Source organism: Lontra canadensis, unplaced genomic scaffold (assembly GCF_010015895.1).
Source record: "Lontra canadensis isolate GAN:19392208 unplaced genomic scaffold, GSC_riverotter_1.0 scaffold6, whole genome shotgun sequence".
NCBI classification, from domain to species: domain Eukaryota; kingdom Metazoa; phylum Chordata; class Mammalia; order Carnivora; family Mustelidae; genus Lontra; species Lontra canadensis.
In genome coordinates this window covers 8,472,475-8,499,228 of record NW_022631000.1, presented here as the reverse complement: position 1 = coordinate 8,499,228, position 26,754 = coordinate 8,472,475, and the positions used below count along the sequence as shown (strand labels likewise).

The 26,754-nt window shown below is 37.6% G+C and overlaps 1 protein-coding gene across 9 annotated transcripts in view; it reads right to left on the bottom strand.

Annotated features, from left to right (window-relative positions):
• BBX (BBX high mobility group box domain containing) overlaps positions 1 to 26,754 on the bottom strand; it is a 273,737-nt gene that overhangs the window by 67,085 nt on the left and 179,898 nt on the right. For all 9 annotated transcript variants that reach the window (XM_032852106.1, XM_032852108.1, XM_032852111.1 and 6 more), the window contains 2 exons: positions 15,934 to 16,129; positions 7,055 to 7,122 (listed from right to left, as the gene is read on the bottom strand). In XM_032852106.1, the coding sequence (XP_032707997.1) occupies positions 7,055 to 7,122; positions 15,934 to 16,129 (264 nt within the window). The remainder of the gene's footprint in view (positions 1 to 7,054; positions 7,123 to 15,933; positions 16,130 to 26,754) is intronic.

The following is a 26,754-nucleotide window of genomic DNA, read 5'->3' as shown; positions in this document are numbered from 1 at the left end:
ATTGGCAGCTTTGGCCAAGTATTCTTCTCTAACAGAGTACCTGAGTGATCATTTAATTTGCATTTAATAGAAGATGTTAAATGAAGCTCTGAAATGGACTTGTGCTTAAACACAGGTGAATTAAATGTAAGCATATTACATCCAAGTTAGTCCTTCAAAATGTTTTTAAGGATTAAAATAAAGCCACCCTTAATTAAACTTAAATTAGGTCAGAGAGAATCGGAGTACGGAAGCACAGCACTTGGCTAGCTGACACCAGGACCCAGCCACGGCTGAGCAGAGTACTGAGCTACCCTGGGGAGCATCACCAAATAACCCCACACAGAAATGCATGCTCCCAAACCAGGAGAGTACATGGCATCCGACTGAAAGGAACAGAAGTCTGGGGTTCGACTCAGGACCCCTGGGCTACCGGGGTGACACCTGCTGCGCCTGAGTGAAGTTCTCCCATCATTCTAAGCCACGCAGTAGAGCACTAGTATGAGTCTAGAAGGGGCTCCTGGCCGCGGCTACAAGTACCTGCCACAGTTGCTGAGACAAATCACAGCCCCCTCCTGCTTCCGGTTCCTCACGAGACAAAGTAGGTAACACCGGCACTCTGCCTTCTTCACTGGGCAATGCGGAGACAGAACGCAACAGCGTACAAAACAAGTTCTCAGCCACACAGCACAGCAGCAACCATCACCCTTCTGGTCTGTCCTCTAGTTCTCCACCCTCCTCTCTCTGTCCCAGCTCTCGTGCGGCCCACCTTCCCTGCCACCCCTTCCAACCATCTCGGGGAGACCGAAGAGCCCATGCAAGTTCAGCCCTGTCTGGAGCACCATGGCCTGGACACTCAGCAAGGACAGATGCCTGTCAGTCAAGCTGGGCAAAAGGACCGGATTCCCTGATCCCGGAGCCCCAGGCTGCTGGTATGTGAACGAGGCTGGGTTGGCCAACAGTTCCCATCAAAGTGGGCAGTGACTTCACCCAGAAAGCAAGCAAGCTCAAAAAGACCATTTGCTACTTAATAGAAAATATAAATCTAGGATATTTCCTCATGAGATAGGTTTAGAAGTTAAAAAACCGTGAGAAGGAAATGAAAGCTTTGATGGGATAGGGGTAAGAGTTTGGGGGAGGGGCGGTAGAGAATTCAGTGCATTTAAGCACAGTGGAATAGACAAATTAGTAGTAGCCTAAGAAAGGCACATATCAAACAGGCTCAAATGTACCAACCAGTGGAAAAATAATTTCCCCTAGTTCACTGATGTCCGAAATTATAATAAAGACATGTGAATTTTAATTTTATCAGAATGTTTGTTTTAAACTTAAAACTCAGTGTGTAAAATATGGACATAATCTTTCATTCATTTAACAAATACAATGGATCCTTGAACAACATGAGGGTTGGGAGAGCCAACGATAGTCAAAAATCCATCTGAGACTTTTGACTCCACAAAACCTTAATTGCTTATAACCTACTGTTGCCTGGAAGCCTGACCGACTAGGTAAATCCTGACACTAGGACTGTCACACTATGATCTTGGAGAGGCTATGCAACCTCTTTAGCCTAGAGAGATTATCCCCCTTTATAAAAGGGGGATAATAATAAATAATAATACACCAACCTCAAAGGGTTTGCTGGAGGATGAAATGAGATAATCCATGAAGTGCTTAGCACAGTGATCCAGAAAGCATTCACGAAACGGCCCTATAAAGCTCCAGCACAGTGCGCCACGGAAGAAGGAGTAGAAGCCAGATTTGGGATCGGCTGGGGGGAGGTTGAACCATAAAGGCCCTGGATACCGCATGGTGACTGAACCCAGTCCTCCGGAGTTCAAACCCCAGTTCTGCACTTCAAACTAACTTTGAGCAAGTTATTTAGCCCTTCTCTGCTTCCATTTCCTCACTTAATGGTTTAATGTTTACTTGTGAAGCAAGAAGAATTAATTCACAGAGTTGTTATGGAGATCAAGAGTTACTCTTAGGTAATGCATTTCAGAATGATACCAGGAATGAAGGAAGTACTCAGTAAATGATATTTCAGTGACTACTCCACAAGCAAGTGAGGAGCCCTGCAGTTTAATTCAATGTTCCTGATCTCAAGCTGCTTACCATCTTCTGGATGAATCAAGACTTGCACATTGTATACAATGAGAAAAAAAAATTTAAAGACTTTTATTACAGAATTTATAATAAAGAACAGAACTAAACATAATCAAGAGCTATAATGCATAACACTGACAGTAAAAACAATGATCAGGAACAAGAGGAATCAAATTTGACTCAACTAATCAGGAAGGGCTCCCTGAAGGAAGTGAGAGATTGATGTTACGAATATGAAACAAAATATATTTAATTTTCAAGTTTCAACCATATGAAAATTTGGATATATGAACTATTTTACTTTTGAACAGGCAGATGGTGATGAACAAAATCAGTGAAATCTCCTTTGAAGTCAAAAGTATGTGAAGATTTGCTGTATATAAAACCCTGTACCTCATTACCCCGTGAGCTCCATGACGGCCCAGATTCGTGTCTAGGTTTGTTCTCTGATGGGACTGGGACGTAGTAAGCATTAGGTAAATACTTGCCATGTGACTGAATGCGTAAAAAGATGGCACACAGTCACTACACTGTTCAGTTCTTACATACAAACTGTCTAGTCCCTTGATAATGGAAGTTACCATCATTTGCTAGCATCTTCTCCACTAACTTTTTATGCTAACTCAGCTACTTTGCTTAAGTCATACTTCCTACACAGTAATTTCTACCAGGTATTAAAAAGCTGTCTCCTTCTCGAGCACCTCGTCATTGAGAATAAATCATAACTGTAATTTCCTATCAGTTGTCGATGGACAAGGAGCCCTGTGTGTGTGTGTGTGCCTGTGTGTGCGTGCACATGCGTGCCCTGCCAGTAACGCACACGGAATCCTGTAGGACCGATGCCTGGTAGAATATAAGCTTTCAAGTTATGTATTGAAATGCCTAGAATAACAGAGGTTAGTAATACCAGGTACCTGCAAGAATGCTCTTCAGGGGAGGTGAAACTGCCTTATAGGTTTTACTTAATGAATCTTCACAGGTGTCTTGGGAGTTAGAGGCAAGTGGGTATTATTATTATTTTTTTAAAAGATTTTACTTATTTATTTGACAGAGATCACAAGTAGGCAGGGAGGCAGGCAGAGAGAGAGAGAGGAAGGGAAGCAGGCTCCCTCGGGCAGAGAGCCCGAGGCGGGGCTCGATCCCAGGACCCTGTGATCATGACCTAAGCCGAAGGCAGAGGCTTTAACCCACTGAGCCACCCAGGCACCCCTCAAGTGGGTATTATTATTACCTCCATTTTACAGGATGAAGGACTCTACTGTCTTATTTTTTGGTTCCAACAAAAAAACTAGGCATTGTAAAATCACAGACTTAACCTCCAATATACTTCCCACACATTTGAAAGTTTGCCTTCCACCACAACTAAACAGATACTGAGGCCTCAAACCACCTCCGCGGCTAGGATTACTCTACCTAACTCACTACATTTTCTTTTAGTCCCCAAACCACCCTTCCTTCTGTCTTACTCAGGACTCTCTGGCCCTGACTCAGGCCGGATATGGAGTGTGGTCCTTTCCAATACTGATCCATGCTGTTTTCTATATTACACGTGGACTTCAGTCCCCTACACACTCCCTGAAACGCAGTACTCCTGGCCTTTATTCCTTAAATTTTATTAAGCTTTGCATTTTTATTAAAGTAAGACATGTAATAGTATAGACAATTTTTAGTCCTGGAGAGCACTTCTACAAACCCTAGATCTGATATTAGAAACTTCATTCACTGCCTTTTCATCTTTAGATAGTAACTCTTTGATATGAAATGTAAGGGCCTACCTCTCTTTACATAACGGCCTTCTCTTTTGCTCTTTCCAGAGTCTGACAGGAATGCTCAACAGATTGCCTCTCAGGCCCTCCGGAGCCCTCTGCAGGCCTATTCTCAGCTGATCCTTTTACTGTATTTTATTGATTAAACAACTTCCATTTGGCTTCTGATTTACATATGTTTGCTAAAATCTGATGTTCATTGGTAACATTCTTTCTGTTTCCCTCACTATTAAGGGGTATTTCTTAGGGAGACTTCCACGCTTACACTTCACCAAGTTTCAACAGAGGCCAGCTTAGTGTGGCATTTGAGGCTGTGGCAGGGAGGGGGGTCACTCCTCTATGTCTGTCCTGCTAGTTCATCTATTTTGCTTCCTCGTCCATAAGTGAAGGAAAAGCAGTTTTTAAAAATCTTAATGCATTTCAACGTACCCTGGATATAAAGGAAATACACGGCTAATCATTTATGTGAAAAACAAAAGAACCAAACTGTAAATACAAATTTCAGCCTTTTTATTAATCAGAGAAAAAGCTAGCACAACTGAAAACTAAGCCTGCCTCAACAACAGTAGTATGTACAAAGGTACACCTAATAATGCCGCAAACTTATTATGGCAAAATCAGAGTTGATCAGAAGATTCAGGAAAAAGACAACTCAAACATTTTCTTTGTCATTATTTCCCCACTGATACCTCAAGAACCTACGATTTCTCTCTAAAAACTCTAAGAGCACATTAGGGAGATCCAGGAAATATTACAGGCCAAAGAAGCTTTCAATCTGGAATTTTATTACTTTAGATATTAGAATATATTCAGATATATTATTAACCTGAAAAGTTATTTACAGCAAGCCTATATGCATTCTACGATTTTTTTTAAACAACTATTACCTATATTAAAATTTCTACATTTAAAAATACAGACTTTTGAGGATTTTTTTCTATGTAGTTAGGTTTGAGGTTAATGAACAAAGGAAAATCTCCTCCCTTTAAGAATAGTATTTCAGAATAAGAATTCTGCCATGGCATTTAAAAAAGCCGTTATGATTAGACTTTCTACGTGGCCGAATTTTTGTAAAATGTCACTTTATTTGACTGGTCCTACCTAATAGTATCTAAACACATATCATAGTAATTGTTCCAAATGTCAGCAGTATGAAACTTCTGTAACACTCTCTCCTTATCTCATTACCCTGATAATTTTCTTAGGAAACTCTAAGTACATATTTACTGTTCATCATCTGCCTATGTATCTAGGCCCCTACCATTCTACAACCATGTTTACATATTTGGAATGAGAAGATTTTGCAGGGAAAACAGATGCTAAATGAAGTCTACTGATGATATGTGCAATATGAGCTCTCAAAATGAACCATATTTAATACAGGTTAATTTTGTACAACACTCACTTCTTTATTGTTTCAGTATCTCAAGATTAGTGACCTAAATATACCTCTGAGATGAGAAGTAGGAAGCAAGAAGGAGCTACATTCTTAGAAGTGGTTCTTCAAGACCAAATGGCTGGCAACTTCTTCCCTAGCAAAGATTCCCTTTTCCTATATGGTGCCCTTCTTTAAGTAATTTACCTTTATAAACTACTTTTGCCTCAGAATTCTCAAAACAGTTCCCCTTCCTCAGAAATAAAAAGCTGACCATTGTTTAAATTACTTGTGTAAAAAACCTGCTGTTCTTAAAAGGGAGATCTTCTCCCTGAAGAGAGCCCAGGAGGCAAACTTTAAGCAAAGGCAGGGGTTGGGGGGGGGCAGTTTTTTCGTTGACTAAAATTTTTTTCTAGCTAAGTTTTACAAATATTTATTTATTTATTTGCATGTGTTCCACGAAGTTAGAAAGAATGGTAACAGAAGCTGGGAAGAAAACACCATTATAGTATAATCTGTTAGAAAAGATGATGCTGACTCTCACAACCCAGTACATTCTTGGAAATCATGAGTCACGCTGTGTTGAAAAGGTCAAGTGTGCATTATTATTCCAACATTCACCTTTTGGAACATGCTTGTGATACTCTATACCTAAGTGAGAGTCAGTCTGATTGCTATCAGGCAGCCATGTGTTAGAAAGCGAAATGGTTTCCGAGAATTCTATTGTGTTAGGAAGCAAAAACATGCTGAATAATAAGTATGCAAAGGTACAAAGTGACATGTTTATTTTTCTCAGCTAAAGATTAGTATAATGTAAACAACCACCAGTACACCAGTTTACACACATTCTTTTGCTACACCGAACTAAATGGAATCAAAATAATTATTTTAAATATATGGTCAACTACTATGGATCCCAAATGTAAACTATAGATAATAATGGCCTCTGTGATAGAAATATCTTACATGGTATCTTGAAAATCCCTATTTGAATTAAGAGTCAACTGTACTCTGTAGGGCATATTCATAACTTCAAAAAAAAAGTAGAATTGAGCTGACTGCTATTTGGCCATAAATAGTGGCTCTGGTTGGGACTCAAAAGTCTCATTCTCAAGTACCTGAGCGTGGTAAAATAGCATGACCTCAGGTTAATTTGTCTGGCCTCTGTAAATAGATCTGGAAAAGAGAGAAATTCCACAAATGCAAAATATGCATGGTTAACTGCTATGACCTACCCATCAAACCATACCTAAAAATGTTTTGTAAAAGCAGCCCAATAACCATAAAGAAGAAGAGATCTCATAAAACCAAGGTCATGAGGGCCTGGGTCCTTTTCATTTTCCATTTTAAAGAATAAAACAATCTTGGAATGCCATGTTTCAAAAAACAAGAGTTTGGATTTATTCAGGTACCAGAAAGACTTGACAGTTAAACTCTCATCTTTTCACTAGCAAAAGTCTCTAAGAGAACATCACAAAAGCAGGATACATTATGAATAGAGGGAATGAATCAGAGGACCCACCCTACAGACCCATGACACAATAGTGGCAAATGCTAATTATCTGTACATTCCATTTCTTTCTCTTAGGTTCACAAAACCACAAAAATCTGCACCTGATCTCTTAATTTGCGTCCTCTTGGGTTTATTTACACCTGCTCTACTCAAGGCACAATACAAAGCACATACAGATCTTGACCAAAACAAACAAAAAATTTGCTTATGAGCGGTAAACAGTTAAAACTATAGAACTAAGAGCATGAAAATACAAATGTCTGTGTTTTCAAGCCTCAGTGTTAGCACAGTGGGCAGGAATGAGGACCAGCTTACCTCTGTTGTTCCAAGAGCATGTTCTCCAGCTAAAAGCAGCATGCTCAGGCCTCCCATTTGAGTAGGATCTAAAAGTCAAAAACAAATAAATCATCGATTTACAGGCATAAAGTACATATATCCACACAGAGTAAAAAAGGAATACTAACAAAGACTCAAAATACAATAGAACCATATAGAACCTGTTATAGAAAACTTACAAAACTCTTCATTATAGCAATAATCTTGCATATACGTGCTTAAGTACTCATACTTTTGTGAGCCTATTGTCTCACCCGTTTCAAATAACACCTTCTTCAATAACAAAGCTATTTATAATATGAATTATCTCCTAATGTGATGCTTCTTGCTTTACTGAATTGGGGGGTGGTGGTTTTGATGGAGTTTTTTTCTTTTTAAACAAAAGAGTACTTATGCTTGATGTCTAAGAAGTTTGAGTTTGTTATTCGCAAATTGTTATTTCTACCATGTAAAATTAGGGCTGATAAAAAGTACCAGGCTATATGAGAAACTTTATTAAAAAAAAAAAAATTATAAAAGGAGTCTTCCAAAATCTCGGGAGCTTTGTTCAAATAATCTTTAAAACTTTCAAAAACAAATTTAAAATTAGAGAGTGATGTATTTTGATATTTTCAATCTTAGGGGTATAGTCAGGTGCTTCCCCAAAATACTTTTTGGATTTGAAGTGAATCCTCTTTATATTACCGAAGGCCTTTGTTTTTATTCCTTCAATAATCAACAGAAACAAAGAGAGAAAATAAAAACAGCAAAGCGGTAAATCTACAACCCAGGGTTATGATTAAACAAGTATTAGAGAAAATAAGAAACCTATATTCCTTAAGGTTGTATTAAGTAAATTAAATTTCAGATCTGCACTGAAATAACATACATGGCAGTGCCTAACTCACTGCCTGTCCTTGCGCATATAGATCATACATAAATGCATTTTTATTTTTAGGAATCTCTCCTCAATTAAAGTGAGAATCAGGAATACTGTTACCTGAAGTCATGGAGGGGTTTTCTCTTTTTTATTTAAAGATAGGACCTTAGGTATATCTTTGGACAAGATCTGTCAACTCATGAAGCCACTCTGATCACATCTTATATACAGTCAAAATTTTTTTTTTAAAAATTGAAAAAACAATCTTAAGTTGTCAAGAAAGAAGGAAAGGTGGGACGCCTGGGTGGCTCAGTTGGTTGGACGACTGCTTTCGGCTCAGGTCATGATCCCTGAGTCCCGGGATCGAGTCCCGCATTGGGCTCCCAGCCCCACAGGGAGTCTGCTTCTCCCTCTGACCTTCTCCTCGCTCATGCTCTCTCTCAATGCCTCTCTCTCTCAAATAAATAAATGAAATCTTAAAAAAAAAAAAAGAAAGAACGAAAGGAAAGAAAGAAAACAAAAGAAAAGAAAGAAAGAAAGGGAAAGAAGAGGTTATTAGAGGGGAACACAGATCACCCAAAGATCAGGTGATCAAGAAACAGCTCCATGTTGTAAAGTAGCCCCACAGAAAGATGCCATATATGGAATACACGGCAACTCTGGTTGATGTGATGAAGCAAGGCTCTTTGTTGTTGTTTTAAAAATTCCGTCTTTAATTAAATGTGAAGCTTAAGAACTACTGTGTTTTTTAAAATAGACACTTAGATCTATTTAAAATTAAAATCAGGGGCAAATGAATTTAGCAGGAAGTAAAAATTTTAGTTTGGTTCTTTGGGTAGCTAAATTTTACTGCTGTCATTCTAGAGATCAGGAGGACTGGATGTCGGTTTCTAATAGAAATAAAAATGTGTTGGTTCAAATTTTAAAGTAAAATAGGAACATGCTTACATGACATTTATCAATGTGATTATTTGTTATGTATCAATGTGATTTTGCAAAAGTTTGCTGTGTAGACAGTAAAACACAGACCAAAAAGTAACCATCATCCTTTGAATTAATTCATACTTGCACAATGTTACCTAGAAACATCAGAAATATGCATATAGCATGCTTTGCGTTCTCTTTACCAAGACCTGTACTAAACTAAATTCTATACAACTTTCTCTCCTTGGAAATCATACATTTAATTTGGGATTATTCAAAACAGCATAATGTCATGTGACAAGGACTACTAGAAAAAAGATTCCATGTTGAGGAAAAGCTTACACTGTCCTCTAAAGGCCCTAGGAGGACTCCCCTAGATTCAAACAGCTAAGCACCATGTTTTTTTGTTTTTTAATTGTTAGTCACCATACAGTACATCATTAGTAGGTAAGTAATTAGTATGTAGTAAGTACTACATTGATGTAGTGTTCCATGATTCATTGTTTGCATATAACACTCAGGGTTCTATGCAACAGTTCCCTCTTTAATACCCATTACCAGGCTAACCCATCCCTCCACGCCCCTCTCCTCTAAAACCTCAGTTTGGTTCCTGGAGTCCATAGTCTCTCATGACTCATCATCGCCTCCTGATTTCCACCCCCTTCATTTTTCCCTTCCTTCTCCTAATGTCCTCCATGCTATTCCTTATGTTCCACAAGTACGTGAAACAATATGATAATTGACTTTCTCTGCTTGACTTATTTCACTTAGCATAATTTCCTCCAGTTCCATCCATGTTGATGCAAAAGTTGGGTATTCATGCCTTCTGATGGCTGAGTAATATTCCATTGTACATACGGACCACAACTTCTTTATTCATTCATCTGCTGAGCATATCCGCTCTTTCCACAGTTTGGCTATTGTGAATCCTGATGCAGCTATGAACAATGTGCTGCATGTGGCCCTTCTTTTGTTACATTGGTATCTTTGGGGTAAATACCCAGTAGTGCAATTGCTGGGTCATAGGGTAGCTCTATTTTTAAATTTTTGAGGAACTTCCACACTGTTTTCCAGAGTGGCTGTTATCAATTTGTATTCCTACCAACAGTATTGAGGGTTCCCCTTTTTCCAACATCCTCTTCAACATTTGTTTTTTCCTGTCTTGTTAATCTTTGCCATTCTAACTGGTGTAAGGTGGGATCTCAATGTGGTTTTAATTCCCAGGATAGTTAATGATGATGAACATTTTTTCATGTCTCTGTTAGCCATCTATGTCTTCTTTGATTCTTTTTTCTCACTGTATGTCTTCTTTGGTGTCTGTTCATGTCTTCTGCCCATTTTTTGACTTACTTGTTATTTGAGTACTGAGTTTGAGAAGTTCTTTACAGATCTTGGATATCAGCCCTTTATCTGTAGTGTCATTTGCAAATATCTTCTCCCATTCCATGGGTTGCCTTTTTGTTTTGTTGACTGTTTCCGCTGCAGTAAGCACCATGTTTTAATTAAAGGCAAACCCATTTGCTTTCATTGTTCCGCAAGAGGCACAACTGGAAATTTCACAACAATCTTATCCACTATAAACTAGCTTAACAAAGACCTAACTGTGGGATTACCATGTCATAGAGCCTCACATAATGAGACAAACTCAAGGTGCTTTCCTTCTTTATTTTAATTTAAAGAACATTGTTTCTATAAAGCGGGCCTATTAAGTATCTTGGTTGATGTCTAGTTCTTAAAATTTCAATTTGTCCAAAAGGTAGATTAATAAACTGTCAAAACTTGTGCTAAAAACAGATATCTTTTATAGCTGTCAAAGCTTTCATAGCTTTATCTATAATTATGATTGGTTTGTGAAGAGCTATTGTATGAAAAACACCTACTGATATTGATTTAGAACTGGGAGAAAAAGGAATGGAAGACAAATGGTAATCGAAGGAATTCGGTTGTCAGCACATCATCCATATACTCTTTTATGGTCCCAATGATAAAATGTTTTACCATAAAACACTTCAAATGATATAATTTGGGAAGTCTAGAGAGTTCACCAAGGTGAAGTAAAAATTGTACAATGACAGCCAAACAAGGACAGAGATCTGTTTTGATTCTTCTGGGGTATGTAGGAACATCATTTCGGGTGGGGTGGGGGGATCCTCAGGCCAGTGTGATCCAGGAACCATCTTACCAGGTCCCAATGTCTCTGCTTTACCTAGAATTCTACTACAGACACCTACAAAGCAGTCACCTAAAGACTGTTCCTCAGAATGCTGCCATTACATCAGACTGCATTTCTTAGCATTTATTTATGACAACACCACATATTTTGTTACATTATAAATCACACACTGACTTATTGAGCTCTGTTTTTAACTTTGTGAGGATCCTCCATACTGTGTTCCCCTCATGGCTGTACCGATTTACAAGCATCAGCGCATAAAGCTCCCTTTGCTCCATATTCTCATCAGCGCCTGCTATGGCTTGTCTTTCTGATGATGTTCATTCTAATAGGTGAGTGGTATTATCTCATAATGGTTTTAATTGCATTTTCCTAATGACTAGTAATGTTGAGCATCTTTTAGTGTTCTTGGTTGGCCTTTTGTACATCTCTGGAGAAATGTCTATTCAGAGCCTCTGCCGACTTTTTACTTGGGTGTTTTTATTTTTGTTATACCATTGAGTTGTAGAAGTTCCTTACAAATTTAGGGTATTAACTTTTTTTCAGATATGTGGTTAGAAAATATTTTTTCCCATTCTGTAGGTTGTCTTTTCACTCTGCTGATGCTTGCTTTTGCCATATAGAAGCTTTGCAATGCAGTCTCTCACCTGTTCACCTTTTATTTTGTTGCTTGTGGTTTAGATGTCATAACAACAACAACAAAAAAAACCCATTACCAAAATTTATGTCAAAGAGCGTTATTCCAGTTTTCTTCTAGGACTTTCATGGTCTCAGGTGTCACATTTAAGTCTTTAATCCACTTCATGTTAATTTTTTATGGCTTAAGATATGGGTCCAGTTTTGTTTTGTTTTTTACATGTGCATATCCAATTACCACAGCACCATTTATTGAAGACAGTATTTTTTCCAAGAATTTACTGACTTGTTGGACTGTGTATGTTTGGGGTTATTACAGGTTCTCGATTCTGTTTCATTGGTCTATCTGTTTTGTATGCCAGTACCATACTGTCTTAATGACTACAGCTTTATAGTATAGCTTAAAATCAGAAAGTATGAGGCAACCTGCTTTGTTCTTCTTTCTCAGGATTTCCTTGGCTATTCAGGGTCTTCTGTGGTTCCATACAAATTCAGGAGTGTTTTTTCTACTTCTGTAAAAACCGTGATTGGAATCTTGATAGGGACTGCATTCAGTCTATAGACGGCTTTTGGTAGTATTAACAATTTTAATTCTTCCATGCACACAGGATTTCTTCCCACTTATTTGTGTCTTTTTAAATTTCCTTCTTCAGTGTCTTACAGTTTTCCAAAGGAATTTTACCTCCTTAGTGAAATTTATTACTATCTTCATTGTTTTGATGCTATTGTAAATGGGAACGATTTAGTTCTTTTTTAGAAAATCTGTTGTTAGTGTATAGAAATGATACTGATTTTTCTATGTTAATCTTGTACCCTGCAACTTTATGGAATTCACTGATTAGATCCAATAGTTTCTTGGTTAAGTCTATAGGATTTTCCAAAAATAAAGTCATCTCACATACAAACAAAATATATATACGAACATATAATATTATTTCTTCTTTTTCAGTTCTGATTTTTTTTCTTTTATTTATTTTTCTTCCCTATTGCTCTAGCTAGGACTTATAATATCATGCATTAATAAGAATGGTGAGAGTGGTGACACACCCTTATCTTATTCCTGATATTAAGAGGAAAAGCTTTCTGCCTTTCACCATTAGATATGATGTTAGCTGTGGGCTTGTTATATATGGCCTGTATTATGTTGAGGTATGTTTCTTCTGTTCCTAATTCGTTAAGAGTGTTTATCACAAATGGATATTGGATTTTGTCAAATGCTTTTTCTGCATCTACTCAGAGGACTGTATGATTCTTTTTATTTTATTAATGTAATATATCACACTGATTTATTTATATGAGTTGAACCATCGCCGAATCCCCACTTGATCATGGTGAATGATCCTTTTAATGTGCTGCTGAATTTAGTCTGCTAGTATTTCATTGAGAATTTCTCAATCTATATTCATCAGGGATATTGGACTTTTCTTTTCTAGTAGTGTCCCTTCCTGGTTTTTATTTTTTTATTTAAAGATTTTATTTATTTGACAGACACAGATTACAAGTAGGCAGAGAGGCAGTCAGAGAGAGAGGAGGAAGCAGGCTCCCTGCTGAGCAGAGCCCGATGTGGGGTTCGATCCCAGGACCCTGGGATCACGACCTGAGCCGAAGGCAGAGGCTTTAACACACGGAGTCACTCAGGCGCCCTTTTCCTGGTTTTGATATCAGAATAATGCTGGCATGTAAAATGAGTTTGGGAGTGCTCCCTGTTCTCTGATACTTCTGTAAGAGTTTGAGAAGAACTAGTGTTAATTCTTCTTTAAATGTTTGGTAAAATTTACCAGTTAAGCCATCTGGTCCTAGGCTTGTCTTCACTGGGAAATTTTTGGTTACTAATTCAATTGCCTTACTTACCTTAATAATTGGTTTATGAAGGTTTTCTATTTCTTACTGATTTGATGTTATTAAATTGCATGTTTCTAGTAATTTCTCCTAGTTGTCCAGTTTGTTGGCATATAGTTGTTCATAGTAGCCTCTTATGCTCCTATGTATTTTTCTGGTATCAGTTGTAATGTCTCCTTTTTCATTTATAGTATGATAGATTTGGGTCCTTCATCTTTTTTCTGTGGTTAGTCTGGCTAAAGGTTTGTTGATTTTATTTATCTTTTCCAAGAACGAACTATCTTAGTTTGGTTAACATTTTCTCTTGTTTTTCTATTCTCTATTTCATTTATTTTCTAATGGAATCTTTACTATTTCCCTTCCGCTAACTGCAGCTCTGTTCTTTTTCTAGTTTCTTAAGGCATAGAGTTAGGTTATTTCTTTGTGATATTTTTTGCTTCTTAATGTAGGACTTGTTGCTATAAACTTCCCTCTTAGAACTGCTCTCGCTGCATCCCACAAATTCTGATATATTAGGTTTCCATTTTCTTATCTCAAGAAACTTTTTACTTCTCCTTTAATTTCTTTTTGATCCATTGGTTGTTTTACAGAGTGCGGTTTAATTTTTCTGTGTTTTAGAAAACTTCAGTTTTCCTCTTGTTTTTAATTTCTAGGTTCATGCCACTGTGGTCAGAAGATAATTGGTAGTTTAGTCTTCTGGAATTTGCTGCTCATTTTCTTGCCTAAACATATGGTTTATCCTAGAAAATATTTCATGTGTGCATGGAAACAACCTGTAAACACTGACGTATAAATGGATAAAAAATGGTGCCTGGGTGGCTCAGCTGGTTAAGCATTTGCCTTCGGCTCAGGTCATGATCCCAGAATCCTGGGATCAAGCCCTGCGTTGGGCTCACTGATCAGTGGGGAGCCTGCTTCTCCTCCCTCTGCTGCTCCCCCTGCTTGTTCTCGCTCTCTGTATGTCAAATAAATAAAAATCTTTAAAAAAAATAAATGGATAAAAAAGACATGATATCTCTCTCTCTCTCACACACACACACACACACACACACACACACACAGTGAGATATTATTCAGCCACAAAAAATGAGGAAATCCTACCACTGGTGACAAAAAGGATGTACTCTAAAGACATTATGCTAACTGAAATTAGAGAAAGACAAATGCTATATGATTTTACTTATATGTGGAATCTTTTTTAAAAAAAATATTAAAAAAAAAAGAAATCAGACTTGTGATTATCAGAGGCAGAGAGAGGGTGGAAGGAGGAAGAACTGGAGGAAAGGTGGTCACAAACGACTACTTAGAGGATAAATAAGTACTAGGGATATAATGTACAACATAATGACTATAGCTGACACTGCTGTATGACAAACAGGAAAGTTAAGAGAATTAATTCTAAAAGTTCTCATCACAAGGAGAAATTTTTTTTTTCCTTTTTTCCCTTTCTTTTTATTGTATATATATGAGGAGAAAAATGTTAGCTGAAGCTATTATAATCATTTCACTATATATATACATCAAACCAACAGTCTGTAAGTCCTAAACTTATACAACAATGTAGGTCAATTATTCCTCAATAAAATTGGATTAAAAAACAAAAGAGTGTTATCACAATATTGCTCAACCTCCTTTCCCAGGCTCTACATACTGCAAATGGTTTGAAGAAAATTTGTTTATAATAAATAATGAAATAGGAACCATTTAACTCATCCTGGAAATTTTATCCTGGAAAATTTCTCTCTTGATTACTGTACTGCAATAGCCAGGAATAGAGAGCCATTTGCAGAATGAATATAAGTACTTTATTTCATGGTAATAAACGCTTTAGCATTCCTTACCACCCAAAGAGTATTAAAGGTCCCATAACAAATGGCACCATCTGGAACTTTTAATATGCCTAGCTTATACCGGAATGGGGGTGGATGGGAATTCCTTCTATGAAACAGCTGTCAGATCCATCTCAGATTTGTAATGGAACTGTTCATATTCTTCCCTAGATGCTTCAAATCCTCAGATGATCAACATAATTATGGCTTTTTAAGTACTCACAATAACTTAGATACATACTGGGATAGCTTAATAGTGTGTATGTATGTGTAAGCTACTTTCTTACATTATAAAATTCCCTGAACAATTAATCTCTGGTCTGCCCTTCCATAATGTCAATTTCAGAAATTCATATATATGTATAATGACTCTACTACTTGGTTCATACTTCCTTTAATCAGACATACACATTCTATGTGTGCTGTGTTCCAAAGCTTTCAGATATGCTAGATCTTTGCACTGTTTCACACTAGCTATAAATTTTGCTTTTTTCTCACTATGTATATATTACATATGTATATAATTTATTAAAAACAGTACCTAAATGTTATTGCGTTGTCCTTAAAACAGAATAAGTAAAATACTATCTTAACTCACCAGCCATTCCAAAGTTTAGCTGAGGCATTTCTTCAGTCTTTGCTTTCTTGGGGCTTGGCAAATCTCTCGAAGAGTCAGATGGGAAGGCCCATAGTTTCTTTCGTGGATTGACAGTGGGTGTTGGGGATTTCACAGGCTTGTTTGTGGTAGGACACCATTTGTAGCCAGGATTTGCTTTCATAAATGCATCTTTATACTATAAAGAACAGATAACAGATTTTAATTAATATACAAACTGAAAAACTTCTAAATAGTCTTCGTATCTCACCCCGCTACCATTAAATAATGAATGAAAAAAAATACTTCCAATAACTACCATGGCTTTACTTATAGAAGAATGATAATCTCAGCCCAGGGTTTAGAGACAGGACATGGACTAACTACTAGAAAACTCATTTGTGGAAGATGGGTCCAGAGGCAACACGTTTGTATCTTTTGACCCATGTATTTTTTTTAAATATACAAAAAGAGGTCTTACCATGGAAGAGAGGGAGTTATTTGTATGGGAAAGAGCAAGGGTTTTGAAGACAGAAAGAGCAGAATTCAAACTCTAACACCTCAACTTAGGGCTAGAGTGACCAAAGACGGAGAATATAACCTCTCTGGGCCTTAATCATAGCTTCCATAAACTGGGAAAAATACCACCGATGTGTAGGGTTATTGTAAACGGAGATGCACCATTTGGCACCCAATTCAATGTGGGCCTCAGGGGCACATTACAAACTGTGAATCAATACCAGAACCAGTAACCAGATTCTGCTCACTGTTTAACCTGGTAAGGACGCCAAAAAATACAATCTGTTCTTTGAAGTACCAGTGAGGCAAGTGCAGGCAAACTTAACAAAGCCGCATAATCAGCTCTGGGGTCAACAAGCTAAGATGAGTGGTGAGAAGGGGAACAAGGTAGGAAAAACAGTTTTATGACTCTTTAGTTGAGGATGCTGGACCATGTGGAGGAAAGAGCACACGCACACCTCAGAGATACTGTGGGTTTGCTTACAGACCACCGCAATAAAACGAGCGTCACAATAAAGCCAGTCAAACAGATTTCTTGGTTTCCCAGTGTATATAAATGTTACGTTTACATTATACTACAGCCTATTCAGTGTGCAACAGCACTCTATCTTAAAAAAAAAAACACAATAAAATATCTTAATTATAAATTCTTTATTGCTAAATAATGCTAACCACCAGCTGAGCTCTCAGCAAGCCGAAATCACTGAACACAGATCACCGTAACAAATTCAATAATGGAAAAGTTGGAAATATTGTAAGCATTACCCAAAGGTGACCAAGAGACAAGAAGCAAGCAAATGCTGTTGGAAAAAAAGGTGCAAACAGACTTGTTTGACACAGCATTGCCATAAACCTTCAGTTTGTAAAAAACTAAGTATCTGGGAAGCACCAACATCCCAGGATTTTGTAATAACCACGTGCAACTACAAATGTGAACATGCTGAGAGCTATGACGTGTGATGTTCCAATTAATCCATCACAAACCTAATGTCTTTAACTTGGAGGTTTCAACCTTCACTGACAATAGCCTCCGTTTCCCTTTATTTTTGTGACTTTCTTCTTTAACTCTTTCTGCCAACTCTGTTGCTTCCTTCCCCTTTTATGGTAATAAAACTAAGTGAAATATATTTATTGCTATTCATTATACATTGCCAAAAGCTATCTAATCTAATAAAAATGTATTTTCCATGTATTCAAATATTCCATATTGCTACCTGCTGAAAACTTTATTAAATCAATACAATTGTTTCAATCCCATAAGCTTGCCCTTTAAAATGCTTGCTCTATGTGTAAACTAATTTAGTATACATTCCAAATAGCTTTTTATTTATGCAAGAGGAAAAAAGATTCTTTTATCCTTGGTATAACAAAGTGTATATAATCCAAATAAACTTTGCATTTTTTCCACTTTAAATCATGTAAATGAAAACTGTACTGTAGATAATATAATACAAGTGTTATTATTATCTTAGCTCAAGTTTTTTTCTTCTTAAAGATTTATTGATTGATTGATTGATTTGACAGAGAGAGAGAGAGAGACAGAGGTAGATCACAAGTAGGACAAAGGTAGGCGGCAGGGCGGGGTGGGGGGGGCGTGAGGCAGGGTCCCTGCTGAGCAGAGAACCCACTGCTGGGCTCGATCCCAGGACCCTGAGATCATGACCTGAGCTGAAAGCAGAGGCTTAACCCACTGAGCCAGCCAGGAGCCCCTTAACCCAAGTTTTCTGAATAAGCTTTAAAAACCACAAAACAAAAATAAAAACACCTAAAAGCTGTACCTCTGCATGTTGCTACATGGGTACATGTATAAGGAAGGTAAGCACAAAATAATGAAAAACACAGTTCCACTTTTCTTACAAAAATAATTAAATAAAGGACTCAAGGCCAGAGCCAAACTAGAATTTACCATCACATAGCAGAATAACTCTGGAGGCATCAAATATGATATAAGAGACTCCCTGCTCTAGTGCATTCACCTGTATGGGGGATTTACACACGGAGCTGAAGCAGACAAATGGCCTCGCCTCCTGTCTGAAGGTGGAAAGTGACAAATGGCAGGGTGAGGTGAAAATGGAGGAACAGACACAGGCATCATTCTTGTGTCCCAAGAAAAGGCACACGGGCTGGTTTGTCAGATGAACAGTCATCTGGACAAAGGACACCGCTCCATAAAATGACGAAAGACTTTCAAACAAATTAACACATTTGTCATGAGAAATTTAAAAAAATTTGGAATTTTTCAAGAAGTCCTGGTTGTGAAAGATGCTGGATTAGATGACAGACACCAGTTAAGAGCATGAATTAAAGTCTCTGCCTTTCAACTGTTTACAATCCACAATTACTCACACAAACATTCTTTTTTTTATGCATGGTTCATCAGCCTTCACCTAGTTCAGGCACAAAAGATGGTTTTCCAAAGAATCTGTAAAAGAGGGAAGCTCCCTACGGGTTGAAGAACAGAAGTCGAGAAAATGGCCGGGAGGATGTGGGGTTTTATAGAAAACGAGAGCTGAGAATTCACTAGGAAGGTCAATACTCTGTAACTGGATTACAATATTAATCTTTCAGATCCTTAAACTTAATGTAAATGAGCAATAACAAGACAACATTCATTAGCTCAATCAGAAATATACTGAGCAAAAGCATTAAGAATGTGGGAGAGAGAGAAAAGAGTAACACACTGTCCTTGTCCTTTAGGAATTTAAAGCTTCCATGGAGATGTCATAAATTCACGTAAAGACACTCTTGAACACCAAGTGAAAGCGGAGGCAGAAAGAGCCTCAGGGTATGAGGATGTCTCTCTGTCCTTGGAACTGGACACCTCATCAATCACTTGCTCTGATTCAACTATAAGAAACAACAGAAAAGCTTAATCATTTGTTGTGATGAGGTTATTAGGAAAAGGATTACAGAGAAGGCTGAGTAAGGGAGAAATGAAGAAAGACAGTATATAGCATGAAGCAAATAGCTAAGTAAAACCGTTAGCATTCTGGTCAACTATGTGGACTAAAATCCATCATTACAGAATTTAAAGGGCCAAAGAGATGTCCCCATCCATCTGGATCTCTAGGGCAGGGCTCTTCATGCTGTGAGCGAGAGGGGAACCTGTTTTTATCCAGAAACATCAATCATGGGCTATTGGTCATATCTTGTAGATAAATAACCTCTTGCTAAAAAATACTGATTTTCAAAAATCTTCCATTAAAATAAAAATTCACCTGATGGTTTCCATTTTTTTTCTTCAAAAATTTCCAACTCCCAACCACCGTAACACTTTATTAGCAATAATAGTAAGTCACCATTATTCAGTAATGGTTTAAATACACACTCTGTCATGGTATTTTATCTACCTCATATATGACAGTGACATTATTATATACCAAAAAACAATACTCCATTTATGTTAATCTTTTAAAAACTGGGTCTCAACATTAAATACCATTCTGGATCCTTTATAAGAATGAAAATCTGACCTTAAAAAGCACTTTAATGTTAATGAAAAATATATTAACTATTCTCCAATAACTTGTTTTTAAGGGGGGGGGGGCGCATCTAAAATCCAGTAATATTTCTAGCTATTATTATGATCTAGATTTTCTCAACATAGTGAAAAGAGAATGGCAAGCCTGGTGAGGTCCAGGAGTAAGGAACACTGGAAATGTCTATACAAATAAAGACAGCTGACTCTGGCACAGATATGTGAAATGCCACCATGATTAAAAACAAACAAAACAAAACCTACCAGAATATAGAGAAGAGGAGAGAATATAGAAAAAAGTATCTGATTTTTAAAAAACAGATACAGCACATTTTTTATGTTGTAACTCCTCAGGGGTGTAAGTGACCCCTTACATAATAAATTTTGAGACAGCTATACCTCTTCACATGGGCAGCAGAAAGCACATTATACTAGGGTGGGAAGAAGAGAGGGCGAGTCTTGACAAGTGTCACTAATCTGTACTTTCTTAGTTTGAGGAGCTTTAAGTCTAAAACCGTTCATTTAGATAATAAAACTCGATAGCACTCTCTGATCTGAATTATTTTTACTAGATACTTCTAATGGGCAGAAAATTAGACTGTATTATGTGACAGAACATGGAATTCAGTTTATGGTTTTGACAGAACAAAAATATTTTAAGCTATACATGAACCTGCATGACTTGCATGCTAAGAGCTAATCTAATAAAAATTATATACTTCAAAAAGTGACTTGAATAAGCAGCCAGGAAATTGTTTGGTTTCACTATAGAAAAGTTATAAAGAAAAAACTGAGTTGGCTGTAGATAAGATTACCTAAATTGGTTGTAAGGATCGCCAGGGCAACAATAGTTCATTCTCATATATAAATTTTTTTAGAAGGACAATTTTACTCCCCAATTTAGGTAAACCAGGAGAAAAGTCAGTTTAATTTGCACTAATAAAAAAAATCAAATTTCAGAATTTCCTTTAAAATGTATTAATAAATTCACATGTTAACTAATTTGAATTGTAAAATGTGTAAGTTTTCTTTTTAAAAAAGTGTGTTCGCTAAGGTTTAGTATTTTCCTTAAAATTTCATACTTTCTCCTTACAAAATAATTTAGAGCATGAATTTGTAATTTTTCAAACAGTGCAAAAGGTAATTTTTATCTATATCCCTTGAATGATAACCAATTCTAAACTAATCAAGATTTACTATAGTAGCAACCTATAGGATACTGGTGTATTAGGTCCCTCAATCAATCCAAAAAATTAATACCTGAAACTAACACCAAAATGAGTTTTAAGAGACTCAGTTTAAATTCTCCATGTATCACTCCCTGTGGGATCTATTTATCATCATAAGCTATGGCTTCCTTATAAAGTCCTTATAATCTTATTTGATTTGAACATTTAAATGTCAGTGTTTACTAGCTAACTGGACTGGTGTTTCTGAAATCAAGTAGTTCGCTCATTCGGTTGAACGTCTCTCATGAGAGGCTATCAATCACACTGGAGTATCTGCCAAGTTAGGCAAACGATATAACCGGCTTTGTTGGTTCTGGGGTTTGGGTTTTGCATTTCAGTAGCCCTTCACTGTGTTAACAGGTCCTAATAAAAATACCTAATCACTTGGTAGAGAAGGATCAAATACAAACAAACTTCAGTTTGCTCCTCGGGAAAATGACAAAAACTGCCACTGGTAGAGCGTTTTAAGCTTGGTGGAATGCTTGCATATATACACGCTGCCTTAACTGCATCTTACTCAACCCTATGAGGGCAGGGCGGGCATCCTGACTGACACTCTACAGAGGTGGGAACTCAGAAAGGTCTGAGAAGGGGGAAAGCCAAGCCCGAGAACTCAAGCTCTACTGCTATTATCTTGCTTCCTTGGATAAAGTCACTGCACCGATCTGGGCCTCAGTGTCCTCAGTGTCTTCATCTTCAGCTGTCGTGGGGGAAGAAAAAATCTACCTCCTGGGATTATTCTGAGGATTGAATGAGCTAGAAATATTTATAAAAGAACCCTGGGCGGGGGCCTGGGTGGCTCAGTGGGTTAAAGCCTCTGCCTTAGGCTCAGGTTATGGTCTCAGGGTCCTGGGATCGAGCCCCACGTTGGGCTCTCCACTCGGCGGGGAGCCTGCTTCCTCCTCTCTCTCTGCCTGCCTCTCTGCCTACTTGTGATCTCTGTCTGTCAAATAAATAAATAAAATCTTAAAAAAAAAAAAAAAAAGAACCCTGGGCAGAATACAGCAATATTCGAAAACTGACTATTACCATCTCAAAAATAAACACTTAAATATTTTTTAAATATAGTCAGAAAGGGGCACCTGGATGGCTCAGTCAGTTAAGCATCAGCTCTCGATTTCAGCTCAGGTTGTGATCTCAGAGTCGTGAAACTGAGCCTCAGGAAAGGCTCTGAGTTCAGCAAGAGTCTGCTTGAGAATTCTCTCTCACCTTCCTCCCTCTGCCCCTCCCATTCAAGATCATACACTCCCTCTCTCTCAAATAAACAAATAAAATCTTTAAAAAAAAATAAAATAAATGCAGTGAGAAAGTCCTGATATCTGGAACATAGGACCGGAAAAGGTCTCAAAAACAAGACCTCCCAATGAACCATGGAGTCTTTGGTTTTACTGCCCACATCCCCTCAAAGTAGTGGGGCACCTAGTAAGTCATACTCACAAAATCCCATATAGAGTAAGTCATGTCATTAGATGTAGCCCCCAAGAGTGGCTGACAGAGGACGGCAACGTCAACTAACAGCTGAAGGTGGACCCAAAACACTGACTCATGGAAAAGCAAAGAGGAAATCCAAAAGAAGATTTAAGAATCATTTACGATACAGAGAAAAATGTGACTATATCTTAACTGTTCACAAAGGTCTCGCCAAATCACAAATTATAAAATAATTATTGTTTGGACACAATGGTTTGAAATCTTCAAAAACATTCAATAGGCAATCCAAATGCTTAAAGTAAGGAAGTATATAAACAAAAATTTAAGTAAAGTTTCAGGATAAATATACAAAATAAAATGTTTAAGGGAACAGCCAAGTTTCATCTACCTGGAAATCATTTATGTGTAACAGCAGTTTTTCAAGGATGCTGGAAAAATGAGGTGCTACTCTAGTTTAGGGGTGTGCACGATGCCAAGGCATCGTCCTGTAAGAACACAGATGCTGGAAAGTGTGATATGTGTGACGGGAAACAAAAATTCCCTAGAGTTATAATATTTGATATATACATACAAGAGTCTGCCTTCTTTGGAGAAGAATCCATTTCTAATAAAGCCAAAGCAAAGGAATAAATAGTTCAGTTATATCTTTAAGAAATACAAAGAAAGAATTAATGACTAAAACTCCATGGAGTTTTGTGGTGATGAGTATCTTTCCTAGGGTACTGATGGCAACAGATACAAAAGGCTATTATAGTTACCTTCAGGTTATTTTTATTGCATGTAATTCCATAGTGGTTTTATTGCCATACAAATGAACCTTCAAACTTGTCAGCATGGTCTCATGATTTTTGTCTTACCATCATCATTTCCTATTAGTGTCCTACACATATCCTAGGCTCAGGGTAAAACAAAATTTCTTGTTCCTGAAATTGTTCTTATTATCCCACATCTGCTCTTATCCCTGCTTCCTCTCTGAATCCTCTACTGACACCCAGGACAGGTTCTTTCAACTCCATAAAGCCTTTCCTGAAATATCCCCACTAACACCCACCCCAGCACAAGCAGACCTTTCCCATTAGACCAGTGACATTTTATTGCTACCATTTTTAACATAATTACTTAAACGTCTTACCTTGCAGGCATCCAAGTGAGAATCACATAGTCAAAGAATGCTAGAATCAAAGAGGCATCAGTATCCCAGATCCCAGTGCCACAATGTGTGACTGGTCAAGATACCGACTCCAAAGAGCCTTATTAAATCCCCGCTCTGAAGAAAGGGGACAATCGTTAACTGACTTTACGTGTCTGTGCTTCTGTAAAACATCAAGCTTGGAATGAACCAATCAATCAATAAATACATGCATTCTGCCTTATGCCTCTCATCCTACGAAAAAGAAGGGAGGGGGTATTATAAAGTCATTCAAAATTATTTGACTTTCCAGATCTTCTCCTCTCTTTGGCACCTACTCTACTCTTCCTGAAAGACTATATAGGTGATCTTCTAAACTGACTGTAAACTGATTAATTCTGATCAGTAGTTTAAATGACAAGTGGAAGGTTCCAGCAATATCCTAGGCAAAAATGAAGATTTGTGTTCTGTATTTGTAAGAGTGAGAACGTACGACATTAGAGGGAAAAGTTAGATTGCTCCTGCATCTCCTACCCTGCAGTCCCACGGTCAGAAGTCAGAGCCTGGGAACATCCACAACCCTGCACTATCACACGCATCGCTGAATTTAAGAAAATGACCCACATTATAGCCTTAAGATGGTATTTTTTACATTACTTATAACCAGTTATTGTTCTAATGAGATTCATCAGACAGCATGAAACCCTCATTCAACCTTTTTTCCCCCCACAATGCAAATGAGTACTGGGCAATAATTCAAGAAACTGAAAACAAATCCCAGAATGGCTGTTTGCGCTCACCAAATGCACTAAAAGATAATGAGGAGCAAGAAAAGCATCACGGAAAGTTTTAACAGGTTAAAATAATAAACCCTTCCAGGCTGTATTACTGATTACTCACTTCTTTTAAGAAAATATCTGTTTTAAGTATTCACATTCACACAAAAAACTATCCTGAAAGAAGAATATGTCTTATTCCTATAGAGAACATAATTAAAATCTGGTGTTTGAAATGAAAACGTTACAGAAGTTTAAAAAAAAAAAAAAAAAAAGGCTGCCTGAGTGGGAGAACCTTGCAGAGCCAAGACCTCATTCATCATTAGCAACCACCACAGACATGGTACACAGAAGTCCCTCAACTAAACTTTTTTTTTTTAAGATTTTATTTATTTATTTGACAGAGAGAGAGAGAGAGATCACAAGTAGGTAGAGAGGGAGGGGGAAGCAGGCTTTCCACTGAGTAAAGAGCCCGATGTGGGGCTTGATCCCAGGACCCTGAGACCATGACCTGAGCCGAAGACAGAGGCTTAACCCACAGAGCCACCCAGGTGCCCCTCAACTAAGCTTCTGGTTGCTAAAACTGACGTTGCAATGAAGACTGCAGCATTCATACAAAAAGCACCAGCATAATGGCCTGCACCTTAATTTCTAAACCATGTAGTAAACACATTGAATAAGTCAGTATCACTTATGACTAGAAACCAATTATATCAGGATTTTGAAAGTGGCTGAACCCTGCACACCTGACTAGAAATGAGACAGCATTTCCTAACAGCAACTGTAAACAAGGCAGGTTGCAGGGTGCAAGACCCGCCCCCACGTACGGCAGATTGCGGAGGCCATCGGAACAGACTTCATTCCGGCGCCACATTGGCAAATACTGTGAGCTTAATTAAGTAATTAGTAAGAGATTTCCTGTATGAAAATAATACTTCCTCTTCTTAAAAGTGGCCACCTATTGGGTTTGTAAATTAGCAGTATTTAAGACAAGGCAAACAATGTACTTGGGACAGGCTGCGTGTTATCAAAAAACAGCAATTCAAAACTGAACTCAAGTGTTTAATTATAGGAAGCTAATGTGGTTCCCTATGAGGTTTCAGGTAATTGTTTATTTTATCACATAAGCATAGGACTATAAGAAAAATCTAAAGCTATTTAATGGGAAAATGCTGTTAATTACTATTATGCTAGCTGAAATCTACTGAAACATTTAAAATCATGTAGGTTACTGGAATTGATTTTAAATTTTCCAGATACCCAGGGAACCTGGCTTGCTCAGTCCACTAAGTGTCTGCCTTCAGCTCTGATCGTGATCCTGGGGTCTGGGGATGGAGCCCCACGTAAGGGCCCCCAGCTCAACAGGAAGCCACCTCTCTCTCTCCCTTTTCCTCTCCCCCATGCTTGTGCTCTCTCTAGCTGGCTCTCTCAAATAAATAATATCTTTAACATTTTTTTAAAATTTCCAGATACCATTACATAGTCAAAATCCTATCTTTAATAACAGCCAACTCACAAAGTCTTATGTGATCATTAATTACATAACAACTAGGCTAATCATATACTCTGGATTCAAATATCCTTTAACACCGCATAAGAAATTTTTATGTTACATGTTAGCCTGTTAAACAACTCAATAAAACCACAGCAATTAAAAGAACTATTTTTCCACACACTGAGATGTCTAATAAAGTGTGTCACTTGAAACTCCGTATTTTTGTCCCCTGCTGGTTCTTTTCATAGAACTTAACCAAATGTTTGGGTGGCAGGGGTTTTCATGAATCAAGACTGTTTGCAAGTTATGATACTGAAGGAACAATGTGAGAATTACTTCTTTCAAGTTTAACCACAATGCTATTGCTTTGCTTTTCCTTCACTTGCTAAATCCATTACACAATACGTTTTAAAAGCATTATGAACTCCCATCAATTTCAGAGTAATTCAAAAACAGACTGGTGGACAATTTTTGAAGGAATTCAGCCCCTGCTGTCAGAACTGATCCAAGTCCCCCCTCTGAAGAGCTTTCCTGCAGGGAGTGCTTTTGCCTTCTGCACATGCGTGCACATATCCTAACACATCATGTTTCACTGCCATTCATTCCTTCACTGGTTTTAGATATTCACGCTGCACTACCTACAAAACAGAAATAAATCAAAGTGCATCTCTTAATAACTGTATTTATTACAAAATAAAAAAATGTTAGAACTGAAAGAGATGTAACTTTTTTGCCCAATTTCCTCATTCTAAGAACATTTAAAAAAA